The following is a 25440-nucleotide window of genomic DNA, read 5'->3' on the forward strand; positions in this document are numbered from 1 at the left end:
TGCCATACTTCAAGCACTTCAGAGGTCAGGTGAAGAAGTTCATGTACTCTTTATTCCTTTATACTTCTTCAGAACTGTATTTCTCTACTGTTAAGTAAAGCCACACTGCTTTGATATTTATGTCATTTGGCTATATTAATCTGTGTTCCCCTCCATCCTAATCCCAAGTAACACATATAACTAAATGAATTAGCCATTCAACATCCAGCCTCACAGGTTTCATTTTTTCATTTTCTAGGCCTTTCTTCACTGCACTTGCCATCTACTCCAACAGTCACATCCACATCCCCATCTTTGAAATCACTAATCTTCTCATTCATATTTCCAGTCCCAGCCTCTCTCCTAAATACTAGACAGACACATTTCTTCAATCTTCAACATCTTTACCTGAACATTTTGTAGGTACTTCGAACTCAACAACTGAAATGATAATTTCCCTCAATCAGCATCTTTTCTACTGCTCCAGTGAGTAACACCATCACCCACCAAGTTGCTCAGAAGAGAAACCTGGCGTATTCTCTTTACATTTCATTCTCCCTCACACATAATCTAGTTAATTGTGAAGTTCCTTCAATTAATACTCTAAAACAAATATCATATTTCATATCTCTCTCTCTTCCTCTCCTGTTATAATTCTAGCCCAAGTCACCATCATTTCTCACTCAGACAACTATATATGCCTTCCAGCTGCTCTCCCCATATCTGCTCCCACCCCCTCCAATCCATTCACAGCATGGCAGTCAGAGTGATCTTGTGGAACTGCAAATCTAATGTATCACTCCTCTGCTCAAATAATCTCAATGGCTTCCCACAGCAGGATTAAATACAAAGTTATAGACCCCAACATGCCACATGATCTGGTTCCTGCTCACTTTCTGGATCCTCTCACACTCACCAGGTTATTTCCTGTCTCAGGTATTCTCACATGTTTTCCTGGCTTCAAACAATTCCTCCAGTTCTTGGCCTAATTTCTACTCCTACTTTTACTAATCAGAAAAATCTTTCTTGAACTACCAATATACACTTATTTCCCTCATTATGATCTCTCATAGCTCCCTTTTTTCATAGCATTCATCACTATTTATAATTACAAATTTATTTTATATTTAGAATTTTAAAACTTTTTTCAATCCCTACTAGATGAGCTTTATAAAACATAGACTAAACCTATTTTTTTAAGGATCATATTCCATGCAATAAGCAGTTAAAAAATATCTATTGAAACATGAAAGATTTTAAATTGGCATGTCTTCGATTCCACCAAATTTGTATCTTGTTCTCATATATTATAGGCATCTACATTTGTCCATATTTGAACTTACTATTCATATCCTTTGCTCATTTTTTCAACTGAAAAATTTAAAAGTTTTGCTTTAATAATATAAACATTAACACTAACAATTATAATAATTTAAAAAATCCTAATCAGCTTTAGTGGATATTACATTAAATATAAAGATAAATTTAGAGAAACCCAAATCTTTATAACACTTAGTCCATTCTTCCAGGAATATTATAGGAGTATCATATTTGTTTTCATTTTTTTAGCAAAGCACTCACATATTTACAATATTTTGCCCACCCATCCAGGAATATTATATTTGTTTTCATTTACCAAAGTCATCTTTTCAGTCCCTTGCAAAGACCCTCCATAGAGGTCTTACACATTCCTGTTTAGCTCATTTTTTGTATATTCCTATATTCCTTTCCCTTTTATATTTTTCTATGTGGTTTTTGCTGGAATATAGAAAGACTATAAATTTTTGTACATTTATAATATGAAAGACCACTTTACTAATACGTATGCCTCATTTCCTTTTCTCTTAATAAATTGACTAGAACTCCCAGAATAAATTATTTATTATAGAGGAGTAATTTATTATTACCTATCTCTGACTTTAATGGGTATATCTATAGTATTTCCTAAGATGGTATTTATACTGTAATCCACATTTTATTAGAAATACTTAAAAATAAATTATAATAAATACAAGTAAATACCTTTTCTATATCTTTCAATATAACCATAAATTCTTATCTACTTAATATGTACTGAATATATTAACAGATTTGTTATTATTGGTCCATAATTTCCTTCCTAAAATAAACCCTACTTGGTTATGGCATACTATTATTTATAGTTGCAATCAAATTTCTCAATATTTTCTCTTTTAGTTTGTGGTTTCAGGTCTACTACCTGAAGAGGTACTGTCGATCCCAAGATTTTAAAAGCTAAAAATTTCTACAAATGGCATAATAAACAATGTAAAAATATATTATTTTCTCAGTCTAGGAAAACATATTTACAGACATAATAGTCAAAGGATTAAAATCTCTAATATACAATGCAATAAGAAAAATAAAAGAGAAAAGACTATAAATAGGAAATTCACAGAATACACTCATATACACTCATGTATGTTATTAATTTGAAGAAAAGTTAAGAAAATAAACTACATAAAATTTTAGACAGGATGTGTTAAACACACTCTTGCACACTCTGGAGGGACTATAAATTGATACAACCTTTTAGAAGGTTAATTTTGCACATTTAACCACAATTTTCATTCTGGACATCCAATAAATCATAAATTTCCAAGAAACTCTCCTACAGAATACTGATGTTCTCCTACAGAATGCACATGTTCACAGCAGCACTGTTCATTAATGGAGTAGTATTAGAACCAATCTAAATATCTACAAATGAGGAATGGCTTAATAAATTAAGTTACCTCTCAAGAGTAGAATATCATGTAGCTATTTGAAAAGAGAGATCTAAATAGTACGGATATAGATGGTTTTTTAAATTTCTCTTGGGTTTTTTGTATATTTCCAGTTTTAAAAATTTATATAATTTGATGTCTTTTTGATAATTTTCATGTAGGACTTCTATACATCTACTCTCCAGTGAGACCAGTCTGTAGGGTTTTTGTGTGCATTGTCCTGCTTAAATACCAAAGTTATACTATCTTGAAAAAAATGACTGGTAGCTTTCCTTTTTTGTGCTATAACTGTTTGAGTAAAATAGGAATCATTTGATTTTTACAAGGCTTCTTAGAATTTAATTATAAAGTCATTTGCATATTGCATCTTTTGTAAGGATAGTTCTTGGACCACTTTTTCTACTTCTTCCATAGGTTTTTAGTCTGATAGTCAAACCTCCCTCCTGTAAATATATCCAGCTTTCATACCTGTATAAACTTGTTTCTCACAAATAAGTTTTACTTACTCTACTGTTCATGTCTTCAATTTGCTTTGCTCGCTGAATTCTCCTCATTTCTAGGACCTGCTCTCTTTTCTTTTGCAACCATGCTTTAAACACCATGTCATTCTCTTTTTTCTTTTCTTTCTCTTCTTCTATTTTCCTTTGTTCTTCCTAGTGGAAGGAACATCCAAACACATTAATGAAAAATTAATAAAATTATATATGTGTTATCAAAGTAGAGAGATACATTTTGAGGTCTGAAATTAGGATTCCCTGCCCCTAAAAATCCCCATCTGTAAATTGGGCTTCCCTAAAAAAACAGGGCCTCTAATTTGCTTAGGAAAAAAAAAATGAAGACTTTTCAGATAAATTAAATTGTCAACATAAAGTCTACAATTACATAGATCCACATTACACAACATGCTGTTCAAGAATTCCTTGGATCTCTCTCCTCCACTTCCTAGTTTACTCTTGGTATTAAACTCCTCAAATTGCAGCTATGCAAAAGAGAAAAAAAAAAAACCACACTCTAGAAGCACTATATGGTGTCTATAGAAGCGCTATGTCTTAAAAATTTTTACATAACTGTTAAATTTGTTAATTGTGATACATGGCATTGTAGTTACAAAACAAAATGCTATAATAATTTTTTTTCTGAAGTGTACAATCATTTCTGAAGTGTACAAGTGAGCAAGGATGGGCTGTCTAGGACTTGCTTTAAAAATACCTCAGCCAAAAAAGGAAGAGATGAAGTAAATATGCCAAAATCTCAATGACTTCGGAGTCTGGGTAACGGAGACATAGGGGTTAATTGTACCTTCACATGTGTTTGAGATTTTCTATTAAAATGTTTAAAAATATTTTCAACCTAGTGTATATTCATAAAGTAACATTTTTGCTATCAGAAAAATATTTAAACAATTAGTTTACTAAAAGAACAAAGCAAATTTTTAAAACTGCATTATTCAACTAATGTTATAAAAGAGAGGTACTTAAACCTAAAGGGAGGTACTTAAACCTGAAAAGCCATAAAACAGTTCCTGGGAACCAAGCAGCACATCATAGTGGAAGCAGCACCAAGCTAGAAGTCAGGAGACCTGAGTAACCATCATACTGCCATCAGACTATGTCAATTTGGGCAAACCCCTTAAATCAGTATTGTCATCTACAAAATAAAGTTGCATTAACAAGCTCTGAAGTCTCTTCCAATGCTAAAATTTCAGCATGGAAATAAACTGAATTATAGAATCCATGCTTAAACTGTTCTCAAATAATGGAATTCAGAGTTCTTTCCTTACATTTTGACAATATAGTAAGCCCTTTTAATTCTTTTTGATTGAACAAAATATAGGAAAGAAAGGAAAAATTCTATCTAGTTAAAAGCATAAAATGTCTTTTAAAATACCTGTATACTATTTTCTAAGCCCTAAAGGAGCTTACATTATATAATATGTGAATTTATTAAATATTAAATTTTATATTTATTTTAAGTTCCTTTCTATCAAAAGGATTTTGGATGCCTCACATGAATACAGACAGTATTGTAAGACAATTATTTTTCCATATGGAACATCTGGATTACACCAGATGTTACACCAGGTGAAGATATTGGCCAAAGCACAGAGACTGCAGTTGCCAAAGTGAACAGTGAAATGATGCACTTAGTGTAGAGAGATGGAGTATAGCTGCCCAACCCAGCAAATATTTTGCTGGACATTAAAAAGGAAAGCCTTCCCCTGAAACCAGCTAAAAATATTTTAAAGTCTTAGCCCTTAAAGACCATGTCTTGAGCAAGTACATAAGCAAAGGGAAAATCAGTTATGAGGATCCTGACATGAGAAAAGTATAACCCAAAACAGAGTGGCACCCAAAAAAGAGGATCAAAAGAAAAACAGAATTATCCACCAGTCATACCAGTTAAAAGTTACCATTAATTTATTAGTGAAAAGACACTGAAATTATATAAAACCTCCTATATAACTTTTACATAAATATCTAAACAACTACACATATAGATAGATGTATGTGTGAGTACAGCAAATATATAGTTCAGTTATTCTCAACAAATTCTTTTGTATTATCATAAAGTTCTGAGTTAACAGATCCTTTTAAGTACCGATTATATACCTGAACCAAACAAGCTGAGTCTGACTGTTAGAGTTCAGATTTCAGTACCCAAGTAAGTAAAATTGTATTAAGTGTGCACCCTTTCAGATTCCTACCTGATTGTGCTATGGGTTACACGTTCTTACTAACTTCATTTTTTTTTTTTATCTTTTTCTGCTAATGTGAGTTCCTGATTTAAATGCCAGAAACGTCCATGATAATTTCCTACATAAGTGGAAAATATACCATTTCTCAACAAATGACAAGAAAACTGGGATTTTGACTTTGCTAGAGACAAGTTGAGGGACTTTGGTAAAGTTATCTAAACTCTCTAGACTATAGTTTTCTCACTTGTAAAATAATCTTTATGGTTTCTTCTAATTGTAAGGTTCTATTAACTGTGATTCTGTTGCATTTTGGTTTTTACAGTTAGACATTTTATATGGTTCAGCTTAATGCTATCGGGTATCCAGTAAAAGAGAGAGTCAGGGAGCTGATTTAAGTAGTTTAGAGAAAAATCCCCCAGTTTTAGTACCTAGAATTTTCAATTATAAAGTAATTTTATTTAAGAGTGAAAAAAAAAAACCATAGTAATAACATTTGGATTCCCTACAGCATTTTGGAGACATTTCATTTAGGTTATTAGGTTCTATTCTTAATCTAAAACTAAAACCCCTGAAATCAAAGAATTGTAGTGTTGATGGAAATAATCTATAATAGGAATAGAAAAGAGTTTTATTCAAGGCCAAACTAAGAACTATAGCCCAGAAGACACAAATTCAAGAAGCACTTGAATTGTATTCCACTGGACTACAAAATGGGGAGGCATATATATAGGCAAAAACTGCAAAGTTATATAAGTTGTTTGTCAAGAAATAGGACTGAAGCTGGAAAGAAGTAAGGGTAGTTGTTAAGCAAGGATTGGTTGATATCTGAAATGGTTGCCTAGTTACAAGGGGAGACCTTGAGACCAGAAGGTTGCAGCTGGCAGATATTATTTTGAAAAGATCTGCTGATATACTTGAGTTTGATACAGTTCAGAAAATTCAAGTTCTCAGTGATACAGGAACACATCTGAAACCACATCCACAATGGCCACCCAGTGCCATTTTGGATGCTTGGACCATAGTTTTACACCTTGTCAGAACAAAGAACAAACATGAAACATGAGAGGTGTACATCCCTTCAAGCTTTCAAAAGAGACACATTAACATGTATACAGTAAGTCAGTATGACCTTGGTGTCTGGGAAGGGAACCTCATCTTCAAAGGAGTATTAGCACTGATGTCATGGCAAGTGGGGGGTCATTTATCCTATCTTCAAAGTGGACATTCTGAAAAATCTGGTAAGCACATCCTTTTTTTTCTTTAATGGTGAAAGCAGATGTACAATGTATGTTTGACAGGCCATGAGACAGGCTGTTCTAGTTATCATGAAGTTCAAGACAAATCATGTATAAGCCAGAATGACTTCCCCGTATCTCAATATGTGAACATGTCTTCCATCAGTAGGCCTGGAAGGTATATGCAATACACACACACACACACATCAGAGAATTATAATCCAATCCCACCTGTTGTTTCCTAACCCCAACAAATTTGTGCCTTCATTTTTTCATCTGACATCTGATTTTCACATATCTCATATTAAGATTACTTTCAGCAGTCACTTAACTTCCCTGAGCCTCACCTTTAAAATGAAAGGATCAGATGAAGTCATCACTGAGGTCTCCTCTAGCTCTAACACAGGTCATTCATTACTATGCTTTTGTGATCCTTACAATAAAGGACCAAGGTTATCATGGTGCTTGTTCCATAAACACATATTCATATAACACTTAACCACTTAATCTAACAACAAAAAAACAAAACAAGCAAGTACATATATCCAATAATTTGAAGAACCATTTCAATTCCTACTGCATTTATAAAACATAAAAACATCCTCTACTTTTAATATAATGCCCACTTGTGCTCTCACCTCTCTCTTTAGCTTTTCTCTCTTTTGTTCTAGTCGTTTTTGCAGTTCTTTCTGTCGAGGAGAGAGACAGTATGTTGAGGTCACTGGAGATACATTGGCAGACTGTGTCCTTTGATTAGATTTTCCATTCCCCTTACTTGGATCTGAGTTGGCAGCAGAACCTGGATGAGTCTTGGGGTTGGGTGGTGGCTGAGGGTTGTAAGCCAGTGGCTCTTCTGTGGATGAGGGAGCAAGAGCATGAATTGTTGCTACTGGCTCTTCTTTCTTGATGCCGCTGACAGATGAACTGGGAGATCTGGGTGACAACTGCTGAGGTTCACTTTCTGTACTATTATCATTATTAATGGGGGGCAAAAACTCCTGACTCTCAATGTCTTGTAAATTCAGAAGTTCAAATTTTCCATCTCTCTCTACTAGTATCTTCCTATCCTTGTTTTCTTCACAATTTCCATCATTAAGTGACAAGAGCACCTTTTCTTGTCCAAATTCCTTGGAAATACATAACTGAGACAGTTTTCCAGACACATCACTTTCATTTTCAAAATAACTTTTGTAAGTATCAGTGTCTTCCAGAGGAGGAACTTCCAAATCAACTAATTTGTCCTTGAATTTAAGTTTTCGTTCCCTTTTATCATTCACCGGTTCTTGATTTTGTAGAAGCTTGTTGGCTTGTATAATTTTCTCCATAATATATCTCCTTACTTCCTCATCCTCTTCCTCCTCCAGGTCTTGCTGGCTTTCTAGTTTGGATTCCTGTAAAGAGTTTTCACTGTCTGAATCTGACATGGGATCCAAAGTTTGAATACTTGGTACAGAAATGAAGTCATTTCTTCTTGGTGAAACCTCATCCTTCAAAGATTTGTCAGGATCAGAAAGCTGTTTGGTATGTTCTATTTCTGTTTCATTCTCTTTTAAGTCTTGGTTAATATCCTCTTCATCCCCACAAGCCATCTAAAAAAAAAAAACAGAGACGAGATTCATTTTCAGTAAAAATTGAGACGCTTTCATCCATTTATATGTAGACAATCCAAAAGTGGATTTTCATACACATGTAATTTATTTTATGAATGGGAAAATCTACATGCTTACTGCTGATACCTCATAATTTTCTAATTCATATTTATGAGCACCCCAAGGGAAAAGCATTTCAGGAAAAATGTAACTCTAAATTTGAATCTGATGTTGCTAAGTACTAGACTGATTATTTTTTTGAAGATTTTATGCCAATGTATAAAAATGGACCTACACACAATATTATTTTAATATTCCTTCCTCTATAAAATCTTCCTCTCTTTACATTTTCAGAAGAATATATTTTAAAATGTTTTCTCCTTGTAATATTTGTGTTTTTCAAGAAGATATCTTTCTTCGCAGGACCATTACAAGGTCTCTACATTTGGTCAAGTCCTAATCATTTTGAGGTTCCTATAATCTTTTCAGATTATTATTGCTGCTATATTCTGCAAGACCTATACCCAAATTTCAAGTCAAGTTTTACCTCTCGATCAGGTTTTCTTTCCTCAACTATCTTCAGAGGCTCCAATAATATATGTTAAACATCATTATATAACTTGGTCTTACCTTTTTAAACAATTTAATTCACATGAACTGTAAACCAGCATTATCACATCACAAACCCTGCTTCACATCTGTTTCTAACTAATGGCTCCTTACCTAGCATTTCTCCTACAAACATATATCTTAATGTACCAAACACTTTGCCTCTAAAATATGTAATTTTTTCTCTTTCTCAAATAATTCTCTCCTCTTGAAAGAGTTCCATGGGAGCTACTACTTCCTGCTCTCTTCAACCCCTTAAAACTCCCTTCCTCTGTTACTAGATCAGTCACCATTTCTAACAGCCTCCTCTTCCTAACCTGCACAATACTGCTGGATGTCCAATAAGCAAATAAACCTGGTCCCCTAAAATGACTACCAAATAACTATGATTAAACTCCCTGCATTGTAATTGTTCTTTTTAGCCTTACTTGATTCTCTGGCTCATTTCTATAGTATCTGTTTTCAAATTCTCCTTTAGCTTTCACTTCTTTTTAAAACCCACTGTAATAAAATCTTCCCCCGACCCTCACCCATTTCAAGCTCTGTCATCCACTTTTCCTACCAGTCTCAAAGGAAACAGTGATTGTAATAATTCCCCGGAATGAGCAAGATTCGTTGGAGCACTTTGTTTTGACCACTGCTGTATCCCCAGCACCTAGAACAGCCTCTGACACACGGCAGGTGATCATCACTTTTTGCTGAATGAATGAATGAAGAAACAAAACAATGAATCATCATTACCACTGCTCTAATTCTATCCCCCTGTGCTGTGGCTCTCACACTCTTCCTGTCATGAGACCCTGGTTCAGCATTATTGCTCTGGGTATCTCTACCTCTACTAATTCTGATTATTTTTCTGTTAAAGATACATAAAACTCCCATGTAAAAGTCATCTTAGACAAGTCTTCACTTTTGACTCTATTGCCTTTTCCAAATATCATCTATCCCATGTGTCTTCTCCATTGCATAAGAAAGCAAGATGGAACTAAGAGACAGTTGTGATGTAAAACCAGCTGCCTTCACTTCCTGGTATCCTCTTCCTTAGCTCTCTGAAATCTGGCTTCTGCTGTAACTACTCTGATCAACGTCCCTCTAAAGTCACCTTTTCCTACCCCAGTCTTGGTCCTTTTCTTCATTACTTCCCTATTTATTGACACTAATTACATTATGTATAATAATTACATATATATTATAATACACATATATATTAGTGTCAATACATGTGATATATACACACACACATATATTATATATGGATACACATACACACTGTATATATATAAAGAGGAAGAGAAGGAACCCTCTCTGAACCAGGAACTGGTTCCTTTTCCTGGATTTCCCTTCTACACATCTGATAAACAGTATAGAATCACGTTTAATGGACCCACTTTTTCCTACAAATATTCCTATGGCACAGTCTTTGATCCTTTACCTTTTTCCATATATTCATTCCCCTAAAATTCACTCTTAAGGTTTCAAATATTATCTGAAAGATCATGTTTTTAAGGATTTGCCTTATTATTCATGTATATTAAAAGAATAACTCCATGGTTTTACCCAAGTTCATATAAAGTTAACTGTATCTGTTTTTTACTTTTAATGCAATAAATTATTTTATATTATGTAAATTTTAATTTTTAATTATAATTTCAGCTTTATGAAGTGCTAACTTAATTGCTGTTCTCTCACTAATTAGCCCTATGCCTTTGGATATTTAAACTCTCTATGTCTTAATTATCTCATCTCTTAAGATAATAACTTGTTCTATGTATACCAAAGGAGATTTTGTGAGATTTAGATAATATATGTGAAACTCCTTGAGAACTACAAAATACTTTGTTAATGTAATTACTATGAATGCTGTTGGCAATTTATATGTACCTCTATTATGCTGGTGCCACTTTTTTCTTTCTCATTAATCAACCACTCCAGGTCCTTTTCAAAGTCATCTTCATACTCTCCACCATCTTTTAAATTGGTTTCTTTATTTTCATCCATTTTGTTTGTTAAAGAATGATGCTATAAGATTAAAAGAGATAAGGTATACATCATGTCTACTTTAAGGGTAGTATGGAGTATGGAGATTAATGTTAAATGTAAACTAATTAACACATAGAAACACAAATTATGGAATGTTCAGAAGAAACATATCAGTATACCCTAAAAGAGAGACTTACAAAGGCCAGACATTTTCCAGGTGTACCACTCCTAAGAACCATTCCACCTCCCCTCAATTCCTGATACCCAAACTTACAAGGAGACTAAAAAAAGTAGATAAGAAGACTATCTAAGGCTTAGGGAAGGATTTTCCACATCCCCAGCCAATCATTAAAACTCCTTGTCCAGGTACGAGCTGATGAATCAGCTTTTTAGTCTCACTCATTCACATTTTCTTATATTCAAATAAAAACGATTATATTAACTCTCATCCTCAGTTTCTCAGTCCTTCTGGTAATTTATATAGCATAATTATAATTTGTGATCTTTTTTTAAACTATGTAACAACTGACTCTTAGTTGCAGTAAATGCTAATTTCCACAGAAGTCAAATTGTTTTCAATTTAAAATAAAATATATTCTTTCATAAAAAAACAAACTGTGATGCCTAGTACTATCTGGAAGGCAGTGACAATAAATAAGAATGTTAGATGACAGTTGTGACAATGGTGTATAAGTTCAGTCATTTTTATGAAAAAAAATGAAGTTATCTGCAAATTACGGTCAGTTCCAAGTCCTAATTTTTTGGTCCATAATTTTTCAAACGAAAGAAGCATTTCAATCTTTACCTATAACATGTCTTTATGTGTGTGAGCATACTATATATATACACTGCAATTTTGACAAACATTTGTTGAACACCTACAATATTCCTATAAAGATTATAAAATATGCTCTTGAGCCTTGATACAGAAGACAAATAAAAACAAAATACATAAATTTAAAATGTAGATAAAAAACATAAATCGAAAATGTAGATAAGTGGAATAAAGATATACTATAAAGGACTGTGGAAGGAAGAATAAAAAAGCAACTAACTCAGTTTAAAATTGGAAATATCAAGGAAAAATGAGATGGGTTTTGAATATTGGGTTCAAGAGTTCATTGTCTATCCCAGATAAGAAAGCAGCATGAGAAAGAGCACAGAAGTGCATGGAATTTTGCAGTGTGGCCTGAGCATAAATCTGCTCCTGGAGAAGGGTCTAAAAGGAGTGAGAAGACATCAGTTTGATATCATATTATCTTTTCAAAAAGAAAATGGTTGTAGGAAAATTGTTTATGCATGTCTATTTCTCATGAAATAGGCAAAGGTGGAAATATACAACAATAATCTGTATATGTTCCACTACTGACTTAAACAAAAACAAAAAGAGCAATGCTCTACAAATATACTTTAAATTTTAGGTCCAATTTCAAAAGAACGGTAGAAATATGATCTTCAGGGCCCCAAACACCTAGGACCCTGCTTCTATACCTGCCTTCTCTTGCTCCTACACCAAGAATAAGTTGCCTAAAACCTTTTCTGGAAGTAGAAAGTACAGATGTTAAGAACACATGAAATCTAGGTACATTTTTTAAGATATAAAATGAGAGATATTATGTTTGACTTGATATATATCCACAAACTTCGTTGTGGCCATTAGCTTCATTTTATTCTTCCCAAATGTTTAACCAGACTACCTAATCTGGTGCCAATTTTACTAAAGCAAGATTTACATTTTTTTCCTTCTACTGTTCACCATCAAATGATAATGAAAGCATGTGAGAGACCATCTTTCCATTAGCTGTATAAGCACTAGCTAAGAGAAGAGATAACGCTATGTGTGAAAAACCTTTTGATAGGCTTTAGTGCACAGTAGGTTCAAATGAGTTAAAAGGATGAGATAATTCAAAAAGACACATGCACCCCAATGTTCACTGCAGCACTATTTACAATAGCCGAAACATGGAAGCAACCTAAATGTCCATAGACAGATGAATTGATAAAGAAGATGTGGTATACACACACATACACACACACACACACACACACACACACACACACACACAAAATGGAATATTACTCAGCCATAAAAAATAATGAAATAATGCCATTTGCAGCAACATGGATGGACCTAGAGATTATCATACTAAGTGAAGTAAATCAGAGAAGGAAAGACTAGTGCCATATGATATCACTTATATGTGGAACCTAAAATATGACACAAATGAACTTATTTATGAGACAGAAACAGACTCAGAAAACAAACTTACAGTTACCAAAGTGGAAAGGGGGGAGGGATTAGCAGATACGAACTATTAAAGTAGATAAACAATAAGGTCCTACTGTATAGCACAGGGAACTATATTCAATATCCTATGATAAACCATAATGGAAAAGAATATAAAAAAGAATATATTTCTGTGTGTGTGTGTATATACATACATATGGGGTGTGTGTGTGTGTGTGTGTGTGTGTGTGTGTATATATATATATATATATATATATATATATATATATAGTGTGTGTGTGTGTTTGTGTGTGTGTACCCAATGTGGTGTGCTCCAAGGACAAAGAACTAGATACACTCAAAGGGCCAATATTGCCAGAACAAAGAGCTACAGGACTCCTATCACGCTGTCACAATGCAACAACTGCAATGTCCCAGAGCTCCCCCAAGCAGCATGCCCTGTCCCTTGCCTACCCCATATAAGAAAGATACTTGCTCTGTTCTTCTCCTACCCAGCACACTGAAAGTATACATACTCTGCCTGGTCAGCAGAAGACTTGCAGTTTCCCTGGCAATAAAAACAGACAAGCAACCCATGCTCAAGGTCAACTCTCCCTGGCTACCAGGAAGTCAGCCCACTGCTCTGGAAGCATCCCTTCTCTTTAATAAATTCTACCTTCCTTATGTTCTGCCTTGTGTCTGGAAATTCTTTTCCAACCCACGCTCAGACCATGACATTTTGGTGGCTTCTCTTGAGGGGATCTCCTCCCCCACCTCCTCTCCTCATTCCTTGGGACTCTCTGTGAACAGGCAGGTGGCTGTAGAAGCAACGGAGCAACTCTGGCCAGGGCCACACCCTGGTGTGTTCTAAAGGCTCCACAGCTCACTTCACCCCAGTAAGTGCCGCCCAGAACAGGTGAGGGTCCCTCTGTCTTCCTTTTGACTGAAGATTAGGCCAACTGGTATCATGCAGGCACGGGTCAAGCATTTAAGAGCCATTAGGGTGCCAACCACTTGAAGACTCCCATGAAAGGATAAGGGGCTCATGGAACAGACCAGGCTATTAGAGCATATGCCCCCATGAAGACAACTTCTGTGCAACATGAGGCACATAGTGGTTGAAGCAAAACACAAAGCCCACAGTCCCTTGGCCACCACCTCCTCAGCAGGGTTAGAAGGTGGAATCATTAGTCCTCTTTTCCTGTTACTTCCCCTTCCTCTCCTCTGGCCCAGACTGACTCCAAAGGACCTCGCCACCTCTAGATCACCCTGAGAACGTCTTCCTGTCCCTAAGGATCTCTAAGTGTGAGTCAATTCCCACCTGACCACCAGGAACTCCCCTCTCTGTTCACTGATGCCTTAGTTGCACAATTTCTCACAGGTGCCTTAGTCGCCCAGTTTCTCACTGGCCACCTCTCTCAGTCGGATGCAACTGCCAAGACAGTTGGCATTTTTCTGCCTCATTCACACAGTTCTCACTGGTGCCTTAGTCACACAGAGACGTCACTGAGACAAAGGGGGATGTCTTTTCACCCATCCATGATTTTCAGTACGGCCCCCCCCCCCCCATTCTACAGCATTCAAGGCTAAGAATGGGTTCACGTACATCTATCCTTTTAGACTCACTTCTTGGTTGTATTCTCAGGAATTGGAAGAAACTTGACCCAGACAATTTCAAAAAGAAGAGGCTCGTTTTCTTCTGTAACATGGCTTGGCCCCAATACAAACTGGAGGCCCAAGAACAATGGCCTCTTAATGGGACACTAAATTATAACACAGTCCTCCAACTTGATCTCTATTGTCGGAAACTAGGAAAGGACTGTGAGGTTCCATACATTCAGGCTATCGTGGCCCTCAGTCCGAATCCGAGCCTGAGGGACTCCTGTCACATGTGTCTCCCCATTGCCGCCCTGTCTCCTCGTCCTCCCCCTTCTCCCCCTCCATCGGCTTCACCACCTCACCCCTCCACATCCCCCACTCCACTGGATATTTTAGGTGACACTTCTTGCCCCGGGTTGCACCCACCTCATCCTCAATCTTCTGTCCCCCCAACCCCTACCTCCTTACCCAGGCGCAAGTCTTCCTTCGCCTCCCCACACTTGGTCATGGGCAGCCCAACACTCTGAACCAAGCTCCAATATGCTTCCCCTATGAGAGGTCACTAATGGAGACCTAGGTACTATCGGAGTTCATGTTCCCTTTCCCAAATCTGATCTCTCTCATATCCAGGGTAAGCTAGGATCCTTTAGCCAGGACCCTTCCACTTTTATCAGGGAATTTCAGGCCCTTACCATAGGCTTTGACCTAACCTGGCAAGATATTCAGGTAGTCCTAACTACCTGCTGTACACATGAAGAAAGGACCAGGATCTGGGCCTTGGCTCAGGCCTGGGCAGACGAGGCACACGCCCGAAATTCTAATGAGAATCAACCAGGGGCAGAAGCAGTCCCACGGGCAGACCCAGGATGGAAATACCAAGCAAATGAAAATAAGCCAACAGGAGGGCTCACTAGAAGAAGTTACATGATTACCTGTCTGCTAGAAGGAATGAAAAAGGCAATCATCAAATCTGTCAATTATAATAAACTCAAAGAAGTTACACAAGAACCCTCTGAGAATCCAGCCCTTTTTCAGGCGCGATTAGCAGAGTTTATGAGGAAATACACCAACCTAGACCCTGAGACCCTGAAGGTCAGACTATACCTGCAGTTCACTTTATAAGCCAGGCATCCCCTGACATAAGACAAAAATTACAGAAATTAGAACAGGACCCACAGAACCCATACTCTGTCCTCCCTGACATGGCCTCTAAGGTCTTTAACAACAGAGAGGAGGTTCCCCCGAATAGGCAAGAACTAAGAGAAGAAGAAAACCTAAAGCAACATGCTCAACAGATGGCCCTTGCCATTACTCAGTCCCTCCCATGACAGGGACCCACAGAAACCCCTCCTCTTCTCAGAAACCACCACTGACCTGTGCTACCAGTGCAGTCAGCAGGGGCACACTGTCAGGAAATGCCACACCCTGCCACCCGATACCCCATGCCCTTACTGTCGCCAAAAGGGCCACTGGAAAAGGAGCTGTCCCTCCCACCATCGAGCAGGTAGGCCAAGGCCAGAATCACCCGACACCTGGGGTACTTCGGGACCTGGCCCCCTGGGCTGATATCAAGGCCACTTGCCCCTGTCAGTGGTAACTGACTATCAGGAGTAGGAACCAAATTGTGCTTTAGATCTGTGTAGAGAACCACAGAGGACACTGACTTGGAGTAACAATCCTGAGAGCACATGACCGGCTGCATGGCTGCAGGCAGTTCGGAAAGCAGAACTAGGCAAGGAAATCTGATTGAGATAAAGAAGTCATACAGCCCGATGGCTCCAGGCTCCAGCTCCCAGTTAAAGATAAACAATCTCCCCTAGGAGTCATAAAAAACAAGGTGTTCTGCTTTTTTCTCTATTTGAAGCATATGCCTAGTTATGTCCATTATCGTGATTCATAATCCAGAATGCTAGAATGCTTTTTCTCAATAAATACGCTATGGGAATCAGAGCTCAGGACTCTTGACTGGCTTGGTCTTGGGTCCCCTGACTCGATGCTTTGCTATACTCGTGTGAATTTTCTTAATTCCGCCGTGCCACTCACATTCAGGTTTGTTCATGTGGGTAAGATCTCCACAACTGGCGCCTGAACAGGGACCTGAAGTGAAAGGAGTTGCCTGAGCAACTGGTTAGAGACAAAAGACCAGTGGAACCCAAAAAAGATAGAGGGACTTTCCAGAAGAAAGAGCAGTAAGTTCCTTTTGGGGGATTCTCGTCAGGATTACATTATGGATCAGCAATCTTCTGCTCATGTTCATGATAAATTTGTAGAATTGCTACAAACTCTTTTACAAAGCTCCAGAGTAAAAGTGAAAAGGAGGAGCTTTGAAGAGCTGTTTTCTCTAGTCAGACAGCACTGCTATTGGTTTCCAGCGGATGGTACTTTACAAGTGAAACAATGGAAACAAGTAATACAAGAACTTAAGAGAGCTTACAGGAGCGAAGAACATATTCCTCTCTCCATTTGGTCTCTCTGTAACCTTATTTCCTTAGCTTTACAAGCATTACAATCTCCATCTGTCACAGATTCAGAGGGAGAAGAAGAAGACGGGGCCACAGAAGCTATTCTTCTCTCCCCCAGCCCTATTACAGAGGATGAGGAATGATATGTCTGTGAAAATGAAAAGGAAAAAAGGGAAAAGAGTCCTTTATTGGCAATGCCTGCCTTAGATTATGGAACACAAACTAGCAAGAATGGGACCAATAGAGAAAAAAAGATTTAGAGGGTGCTACAGCCCCTTTTGGGGACAATGGTCTATTTCCGGATTTGAATAATCCTCCTAAAGGTTCTCGTCTCGCCAATTGAGGGTTCAGGAATACAGAAAGGAATTCGCCAAGCCCAACTAGAAGGGGATTTGGAGGCTTACTTATACCCTTGTGCTTTTCCAGTGACTGTTACTCCAGTAGCTCCTGATCAGCAATTCCCTCAAGGGGCTTATCAATATGATCATGCCCCTATCCCTTTTAAGACGTTAAAAGAATTAAAACAAGCATGTATGGCTTATGGAACCAGTTCCCCCTACACCATGGGGTTAATGCGAGGTCTGTCTCAAGCAGAAAGACTCATACCATGGGACTGGGACCAACTAGCCCGTACTTGTTTAACATCGGCAGAATTTTTACAATTCAAAACTTGGTGGCTAGATGAAGCGTCTCAGCAAGGAGCTAGGAATAATGCTCAAAATCCACCAATCCCAATTTCAACCGAGCAATTGATGGGGACAGGAAATTGGCAAGGTGTACCAGCCCAATTACAATACTCTGATCAGGCTATAATACAAGTTCGATTGTGTTGTATGAGAGCCTGGGAAAAAACTGCACCCCCAGGTCAGGTGGTTCCCTCTGTGGTAAGTGTTAAACAGAGACACAATGAACTTTATGTTGAATTTATAGCTCACTTAAAAGACGTACTCCATAAGACTGTTTCTCAGCCTGGGCTACGTGACTTACTAACGCAAATGCTGGCTTATGACAACACTAATTCAGAATGTCAAAAGGCTTTAGGCCATGTGAAAGGATGAGCTCTTGAAGAATATTTACCAGCTTGTCAAGATGTGGGATCAGATAGTTATAAGATGCAAATGTTGGCTGAGGCCTTCCGCGGAGCTAACACACAGAAAAAACCTCCTAAAGGAACAACCCTGTTTCAATTGTGGGAAATCAGGACATGTGAAAAAGGAGTGTCATGCTAAACCTCAGAATAAAGTTTCTGTAGGTCAAAATATACCTGGAGCTTCCAGTATATGCCCTAGATGCCACAAAGGAAAGCACTGGGTGAATCAATGTCATTCTAAGTTTCATCTTAATGGTCAAGCCCTAAACCAGCCGGGAAATGGGAAACGGGAACCGGGGCCCAGCCCGGGGCCCCTATCAAAACAACACGGGCCTTCAATTCCCAGCCTGGGTTCCAACGTCCAACGAATCTCAGACCTCTACCCAGCCACCTCAGGTAGTGCAGTCCTAGATCTTCCTGCCGTTCAAAATCTGCTACTTGTGCCAGCCAATGGTGTTGTTAAAGATCATACTGGGAATATATGGTCCTATTCCAAAAGGATATGTGGGTTTATTAATGCGCAGAAGCAGTCTTACAATGCAAGGAGTATTTGTGCATACTGGTGTAATAGATTCTGATTTTACAGGGGAAATTTTAGTCATGATGAGTACTGGTCGGCAATATCAAATTATAGCAGGAGACCGGATTGCACAGTTGTTATTGCTACCTTCTTATGCTATCAACCGCTCTTCGGTCAGGAGAGAAGGGGGTTTTGGTAGCATAGGAAAACAAATTTTCTGGCAAACACATATAAACGATCAAAGGCCTGAGTTGGAACTGTCTATCAATAATAAAAAATTTAAGGGTCTTGTTGATACTGGGGCCGATGTTACTATTATTGCCCGACGTTACTGGCCTTGTTCATGGCCTATTAAGGATATCCCTTTAGTCCTTACTGGCATCGGCACTATGACTCACATTGATCAAAGTACGCAGATCTATACTGTTTTGGGCCCTGATAATCAAATAGCTACTTTACAACCTTACATAGCCGATATAGCTGTTAATATATGGGGATGGGACCTGCTGCAACAATGGAAAACATGTGTAAGCCCACCTTCTATGAATACAGCGGTAAATGAAAGAGAAAGACACGATTTTAGAAATCCAAATTTATTCTAGCAGTCACTGCTGAAAGTCCAGCTGCACTTCCCTTAACATGGTTAACAAGCAAACCTGTTTGGGTGGAGCAGTGGCCGCTCACTGTAGAAAAACTGGACGCTCTTAAACAATTAGTTCAAGAACAACTTCAAGCAGGTCATATCGAACCTTCTACTGGTCCTTGGAATTCTCCAGTCTTTGTAATAAAGCAAAAATCAGGGAAATGGAAAATGCTAATGGATTTAAGAAAAATTAATGCTGTAATTCAACCAATGGGATCGTTACAACCAGGACTTCCTTCTCCTGCTATGATTCCAAAAGACTGGTCTCTGATTATTACTGATTTGAAGGATTGCTTTTTTACTATCCCTTTACAGCCACAAGACTGTATTAAATTTGCCTTCACCGTTCCTTCAGCTGACAATCACAAACCTGCAGAACGATATCAGTGGAAAGTACTGCCCCAAGGAATGTTCAACAGGCCTACTCTTTGCCAACATTTTGTTAATCAACCACTGCAGTCGCTAAGGCAGTAGTTTCCTAATGCTTATATAATTCATTATATGGATGATTTGTTATTTGCAACTCCCACCAAAGGAGAATTGAACTCTCTTTTTGTGGCAGCTCAACAAGAGCTATTAAAATATGGTTTGGAGATAGCCAAAGACAAAATTCAGACTGAATCTCCATTCCACTACTTGGGAGCTATTATAAATCGTAACATCATAACTCCGCAAAAGGTTCAAATTCGTGCCGATTCTCTCAATACCTTAAATGATTTTCAGAAATTATTAGGAGATATTCATTGGCTACGCCCTGTATTGGGAATACCAACCTATGCTCTTTCTAATCTTTTTGATATTCTGAGAGTGACTCTGCACTACATAGTCTCAGAAAACTCACTCCCGCTGCGCAAAGGGAATTGGAATGGATACAACAACGCATTCACCAAGCTCTGCTTGAACGCGTTGATTTAAACAAACCTATTCAACTTTTGATTTTTCCTTCCTTATACTCTCCAACTGGTATATTAATTCAGGAAGAGGCCATCACTGAGTGGATCTTTCTCCCTAACAAGGTTAATAAACAGCTACAGCTTTATCTAGATAAAATGGGACAACTGATTCAAAAGGAAGAATTTGCCTCCAGCAGTTAGCTGGCCAAGACCCACAGGTTATTGTAGTTCCTTTAACAAATGCTCAAATTAACAAAACTTTGCAAACTAATATTGAATGGCAAACTGGGCTCTCGGATTATGTAAATATTCTTGATAATCATTTTCCCCATAGCAAATTATTTCAGTTCTTAAAAACCACTAATTGGATTTTACCTCACATTGTTGCCAAAATTCCTATTATAAAAGCCCCTACCTTTTTTACCGATGGGAACAGTAATGGCAAAGCAGGTTATACAGGACCTCTCACTAAAGTATGGGACACTTTTCAAATACCTGCACAAATGGCTGAATTAATGGCGGTGATATCATTATTAACAGACTTTTCTGCCTCCCTTAATATACTTTCCGATTCGCAATATGTTGTTTACACAGTGCAAAGCATTAAAACCGCTGAACTTAATTCTTCTTCTTCTATTTTTCAACTATTAACTCAGTTACAGAAAACTCTTCGTCAACAAACTTTTCCATTGTTTATTACTCATATGCGAGCTCATTCAAAATTGCCTGGACCACTATCTCAGGGTAATCATAATATTGATCAGTTACTTATTGCTAATGTTCAACTTAAGGAAGCAACAGAATTTCATCGATTAACTCATATTAATGCCAAAGGCCTTAAAGAACATTTTGGAATTTCCCATCGCCAGAGTCAGATGATTATAAGACATTGTCCGTCCTGTCAGGTTGTCAATGTTCCCTCTTGGCCTAGTGATACTAACCCCAGAGGGCAAGCTCCGAACCAATTATGGCAAATGGATGTTACTCATATTCTTTCCTTTGGTCATCTGGGATATATGCATGTTACTATTGATACCTATTCTCATTTTATTATGGCCTCTGCTTTATCTGCTGAAAAAACATCTGTTTGTTCTCATTTACTAGCTGTTTCATGGTCATGGGCCCTCCACAACAAATAAAAACAGATAATGGTCCTGCTTATACCTCTAATTTATTCAAAAAATTCTGTGATGAATGGCACATATCACATTTTACTGGCATTCCATATAATCCAACAGGCCAGGCAATTGTTGAAAGAGCTCACTTAACATTAAAACAAATGCTAGATAAACAAAAAGGGGGAGATGGGTTTCCTGTAACACCTAAAGATCATTTGAATAAAGCTTTGTTTACATTTAATCATTTAAATTTTTGGACAGAAAAGAATAAATCAGCAATAGAAAAACATTGGGAAAGCGAGATACCTGAATCTCCTCTCATGCAGCCAATTTGGTGGCGTAATATAAGTACAGACAGATGGAAGAGGTTGGGTTAAATCATGGGGTAGAGGTTTTGCTTGTGTCTCCACAGAAAGCGGAGAAATATTGTGACTCCCTGCAAAATGACTGAAACCCAGAAATGAACCAGAAACGGACGAGATTCGACATAGATCCACCACTAGAGGAAAGAATGGCGAAGCCGAATATACGACCTTCAATAACCGTCACCAACACAACTCAGAAAACCCCTCCCATGACATGGGGAACGATAAAGAAGACCTCCCATGAAGCTGATAAGATACTGGAGGGATTGCGCATACCAAAAATGTTGGCCAACATGTTTCTAGCTATGCATGCATTCATTAACACTACGGTGGGAATAGCATATGGTGAAACAGATTTCTCATACTAGGCTTATGTTCCACATCCTCCACTAAACAAACTAATTACTTGGTTTGACGGAGAGCCTCTTGCTTATATTAATGACTCAAATTGGCTTCCTGGGCCATATGATCCTAGGGGACCTATGATGCCAAATGAGGAAGGCCATATCATTTCTAATTATACTGTAGGAGCAGATAACACCCCTATTTGTCTTGGACATGAGAATCACTGTCTTAAAGTGGCATATCAAGGCTGGCTATCTACCATTAAGACTAATAATACTAATCCTACTCAATTATTCTCATTGTCAAGTTTTAGTTTTAAAGACACCGGGATCTTTAGTAACACCATACCTCCAGACATGCCCATTTGCCAGCAAAAAAAGGGTATTATCTATTTCCAGTTGGATCAGTTGGGATAAATGCTGGAGAAATAAAGGTTAAGGGGTTCCTATGTGGCTCAGTGGTTAAGAATCTGCCTGCCAATGCAGGGCACACGGGTTCCATCACTGCTCCAGGAAGATCCCACATGCTGTGGAGCAACTAAGCCCGTGTGCCACAACTATTGAGCCTGCGCTTTAGAGCCCATGAGCCACAACTATTGAGCCCATGTGCTACAACTACTGAAGCCCACGTGCCTAGAGCCCGTGCTCCACAAGAGAAGCCACAGCAATGAGGAGCCCGCACACCACAATGAAGAGTAGCCCCCACTCACCGCAACTAAAGAAAGCCCATGCACAGCAAAAAAAAGAAAAAAAAGACCCAACAAGGCCAATAAAATAAATAAATAAATTTATAAAAAAAAAGAAAGAAAAGAAATAAAGGTCGAGTGCTTCTTAATATTTCCCAAGGAAATGTCATTGATTAGAGCCCTAGTGGTTCGGCTCGACGCTATGGTTCCCCATATGATTTAAGGTGGAAAAATTAAGCATGGAACTCTTATCTTAACTGAGGTATCTAGAGATATTATATACTGGCCTGAACCAGGAATGACTCCTCCAAGTCCTTACTTTTCTCATGGTCCAATTCATAATCAAATTTGGAAGTTAATGGCATCTCTTCATGAAATACATACTTGGAAAGGAAACTATACTAGAAACTTGGTCAATAATGATACTGTGCTCTCCTTTACTGTTACTGAAACACATTACATACAAGCTTGTGTAAAATTCCCTTACCTACTAATGAAAGGACATACTTTGATACTAATGAATTATTGTTGAACTAACTGTACCTTTTAAACTTTCTTAAATTCCAGCATACTATTTACTCATAATGCCAAATCAATTTATATACTTAAAGCTCGCCAAGGAATTGGGCTGCTGATTCAAATGAAATGATCCTGGCAAGAGTCTCCTTATCTTTACTTCTTGCAGGAAATAATTTAAAAGATGCTATATAGAATCAAATGTTTCATTGGAAACTTAGTTGCTGTTATAATAGGTTTAATTGCAGTAACTGCCACCGCAGCAACCGCAGGTATAGCTCTACATCAGACTCTCCAAACTACGGAGTTTGTGCAGCAATGGCATACTGATTCCGAGCTGCTCTGGTCCACTCAGAATCAAACTGATTATAAAATAGCTTCTGAGGTAGCCGACCTACAACAAGCTATGGTAATGACAGGAGGTGAAATTTTCAGTCTTCAGAAACAACTACGACTTCATCGTGATTGGAATATTACTCAATTCTGTGTTACTCCTTATCCTTATAATTCTTAAAAATTTAATTGGAACAAAGTACGCCAACACTTGTTAAATCAAGGAAACATGACTTATGAATTAACGTTATTACATAAGGAAATTCTTGACACTTTTGACAAAAAGTTGGAATTACTAGCAGGATCAAATTATTTGGACAATATTGATAATGAATTGGGTAAATTAAATCCTATGCCCCGTTTGCTCATATTTGGGGGCTCTGCTTCGGCGATGACAGGAATATTAATCTTGATAATTGTCTGTCTTTGCCTAGTCTGGCGACGTCTCCTCCGACAAAGTCGAAAACAACAACAACTAGCTGCGTATGCTGTGAAGCTCAGGTGTGTGACCCATAAACAAAAAGGGGGAGATGTAGAGAACCACAGAGGACAGAGAGGACACTGACTTGGAGTAACAATCCTGAGAGCACATGACCGGCTGCACGGCTGCAGGCAGTTCGGAAAGCAGAACTAGTCGCAAGGAAAACTGATTGAGATAAAGAAGTCATACAGCCCGATGGCTCCAGGCTCCAGCTCCCAGTTAAAGATAAACAATCTCCCCTAGGAGTCATAAAAAACAAGGTGTTCTGCTTTTTTCTCTATTTGAAGCATATACCTAGTTATGTCCATTATTGTGATTCATAATCCAGAATGCTAGAATGCTTTTTCTCAATAAATACGCTATGGGAATCAGAGCTCGGGACTCTTGACTGGCTTGGTCTTGAGTCCCCTGACCCCATGCTTTCCTATACTCTTATGTGAATTTTCTTAATTCTGCCATGCCACTCACATTCAGATTTGTCCGTGTGGGTGAGATCTCCACAGATCTGGGGCTCCTGGATGTGGATGACTGATGGTGCCTGGGGCTCTATCTGCAGGCCCCTATGTTCCCCATAAGAATGGAGGAGCCCTGGGTAACCCTGGATGTGTTAGGGGCCACTGTAACCTTTCTGATTGACACTGGGGCTACCTACTCAACCCTGACTTCCTTCTCTGGTCCCACTCACATTCCTCGATCCTCCTAACAGGAAGAGATGGACAACCCTCTTACAGCCGTTTTACAGCTCCCTTACCTTGTTCTCTTGAAAATACTCTATCACATATTCTTTCCTAGTCCTCCCAGTCTGTCCTACACCTCTCTTAGGCCAAGACCTTTTAACAAAACTTAAAGCTACTTTACATTTACTCCAATAAATACGGCCTTGACAACCACCATGAAGCCTCCTCTAACTTAAGTCCCACCCCACATCCTCCACCAAGTTCTCCAGGAAGTATGGGACACCACCACTCTAAACACCGCCACTTTCTTGTCCTACCCAAATCCTGACACACACACCCCTACTACATTCCTGTCTAGAAATTATTGATCATCCCTACAGTGCAAGACCAGATCTATAAGATGTCCCTTTACCCAATCCAGACGCAGAATGGTTTACAGATGGCAGCAGTTTTATTCAAGAAGGTTGAAGGGTTTGGGGATATGCAATAGTCAGTTTAACAGGGGTAACAGAGTCAGGCCCACTCCATGGGGCAACTACCTCTGCCAAGAAAGCAGAGCTTATACCACTAACCAGAGCACTTCAACTGGGAAAGGACTATGAATTAACATTTACACAGACTCAGCATACGCCTTCCACGTAGTCCATGCTCATGC

At 38.2% G+C, this 25440-nt stretch overlaps 1 protein-coding gene across 4 annotated transcripts in view; it reads right to left on the minus strand.

Moving 5' to 3' along the window:
- CCDC181 (coiled-coil domain containing 181) overlaps positions 1-25440 on the minus strand; it is a 42142-nt gene that overhangs the window by 10199 nt on the left and 6503 nt on the right. For 2 of the 4 annotated variants that reach the window (XM_057727674.1, XM_057727677.1), the window contains exons 2-4: positions 10733-10870; positions 7292-8242; positions 3230-3376 (exon numbers count right to left, since the gene is read on the minus strand). In XM_057727674.1, the coding sequence (XP_057583657.1) occupies positions 3230-3376; positions 7292-8242; positions 10733-10849 (1215 nt within the window). In that variant the 5' untranslated portion in view covers positions 10850-10870. Of the gene's footprint in view, positions 1-3229; positions 3377-7291; positions 8243-9413; positions 9550-10732; positions 10871-25440 lie in introns of those variants that run through there. The other 2 variants (XM_057727676.1, XM_057727675.1) reach the window with 2 other exon arrangements.

Source organism: Hippopotamus amphibius, chromosome 3 (genome assembly GCF_030028045.1).
Source record: "Hippopotamus amphibius kiboko isolate mHipAmp2 chromosome 3, mHipAmp2.hap2, whole genome shotgun sequence".
Lineage (NCBI taxonomy): Eukaryota > Metazoa > Chordata > Mammalia > Artiodactyla > Hippopotamidae > Hippopotamus > Hippopotamus amphibius.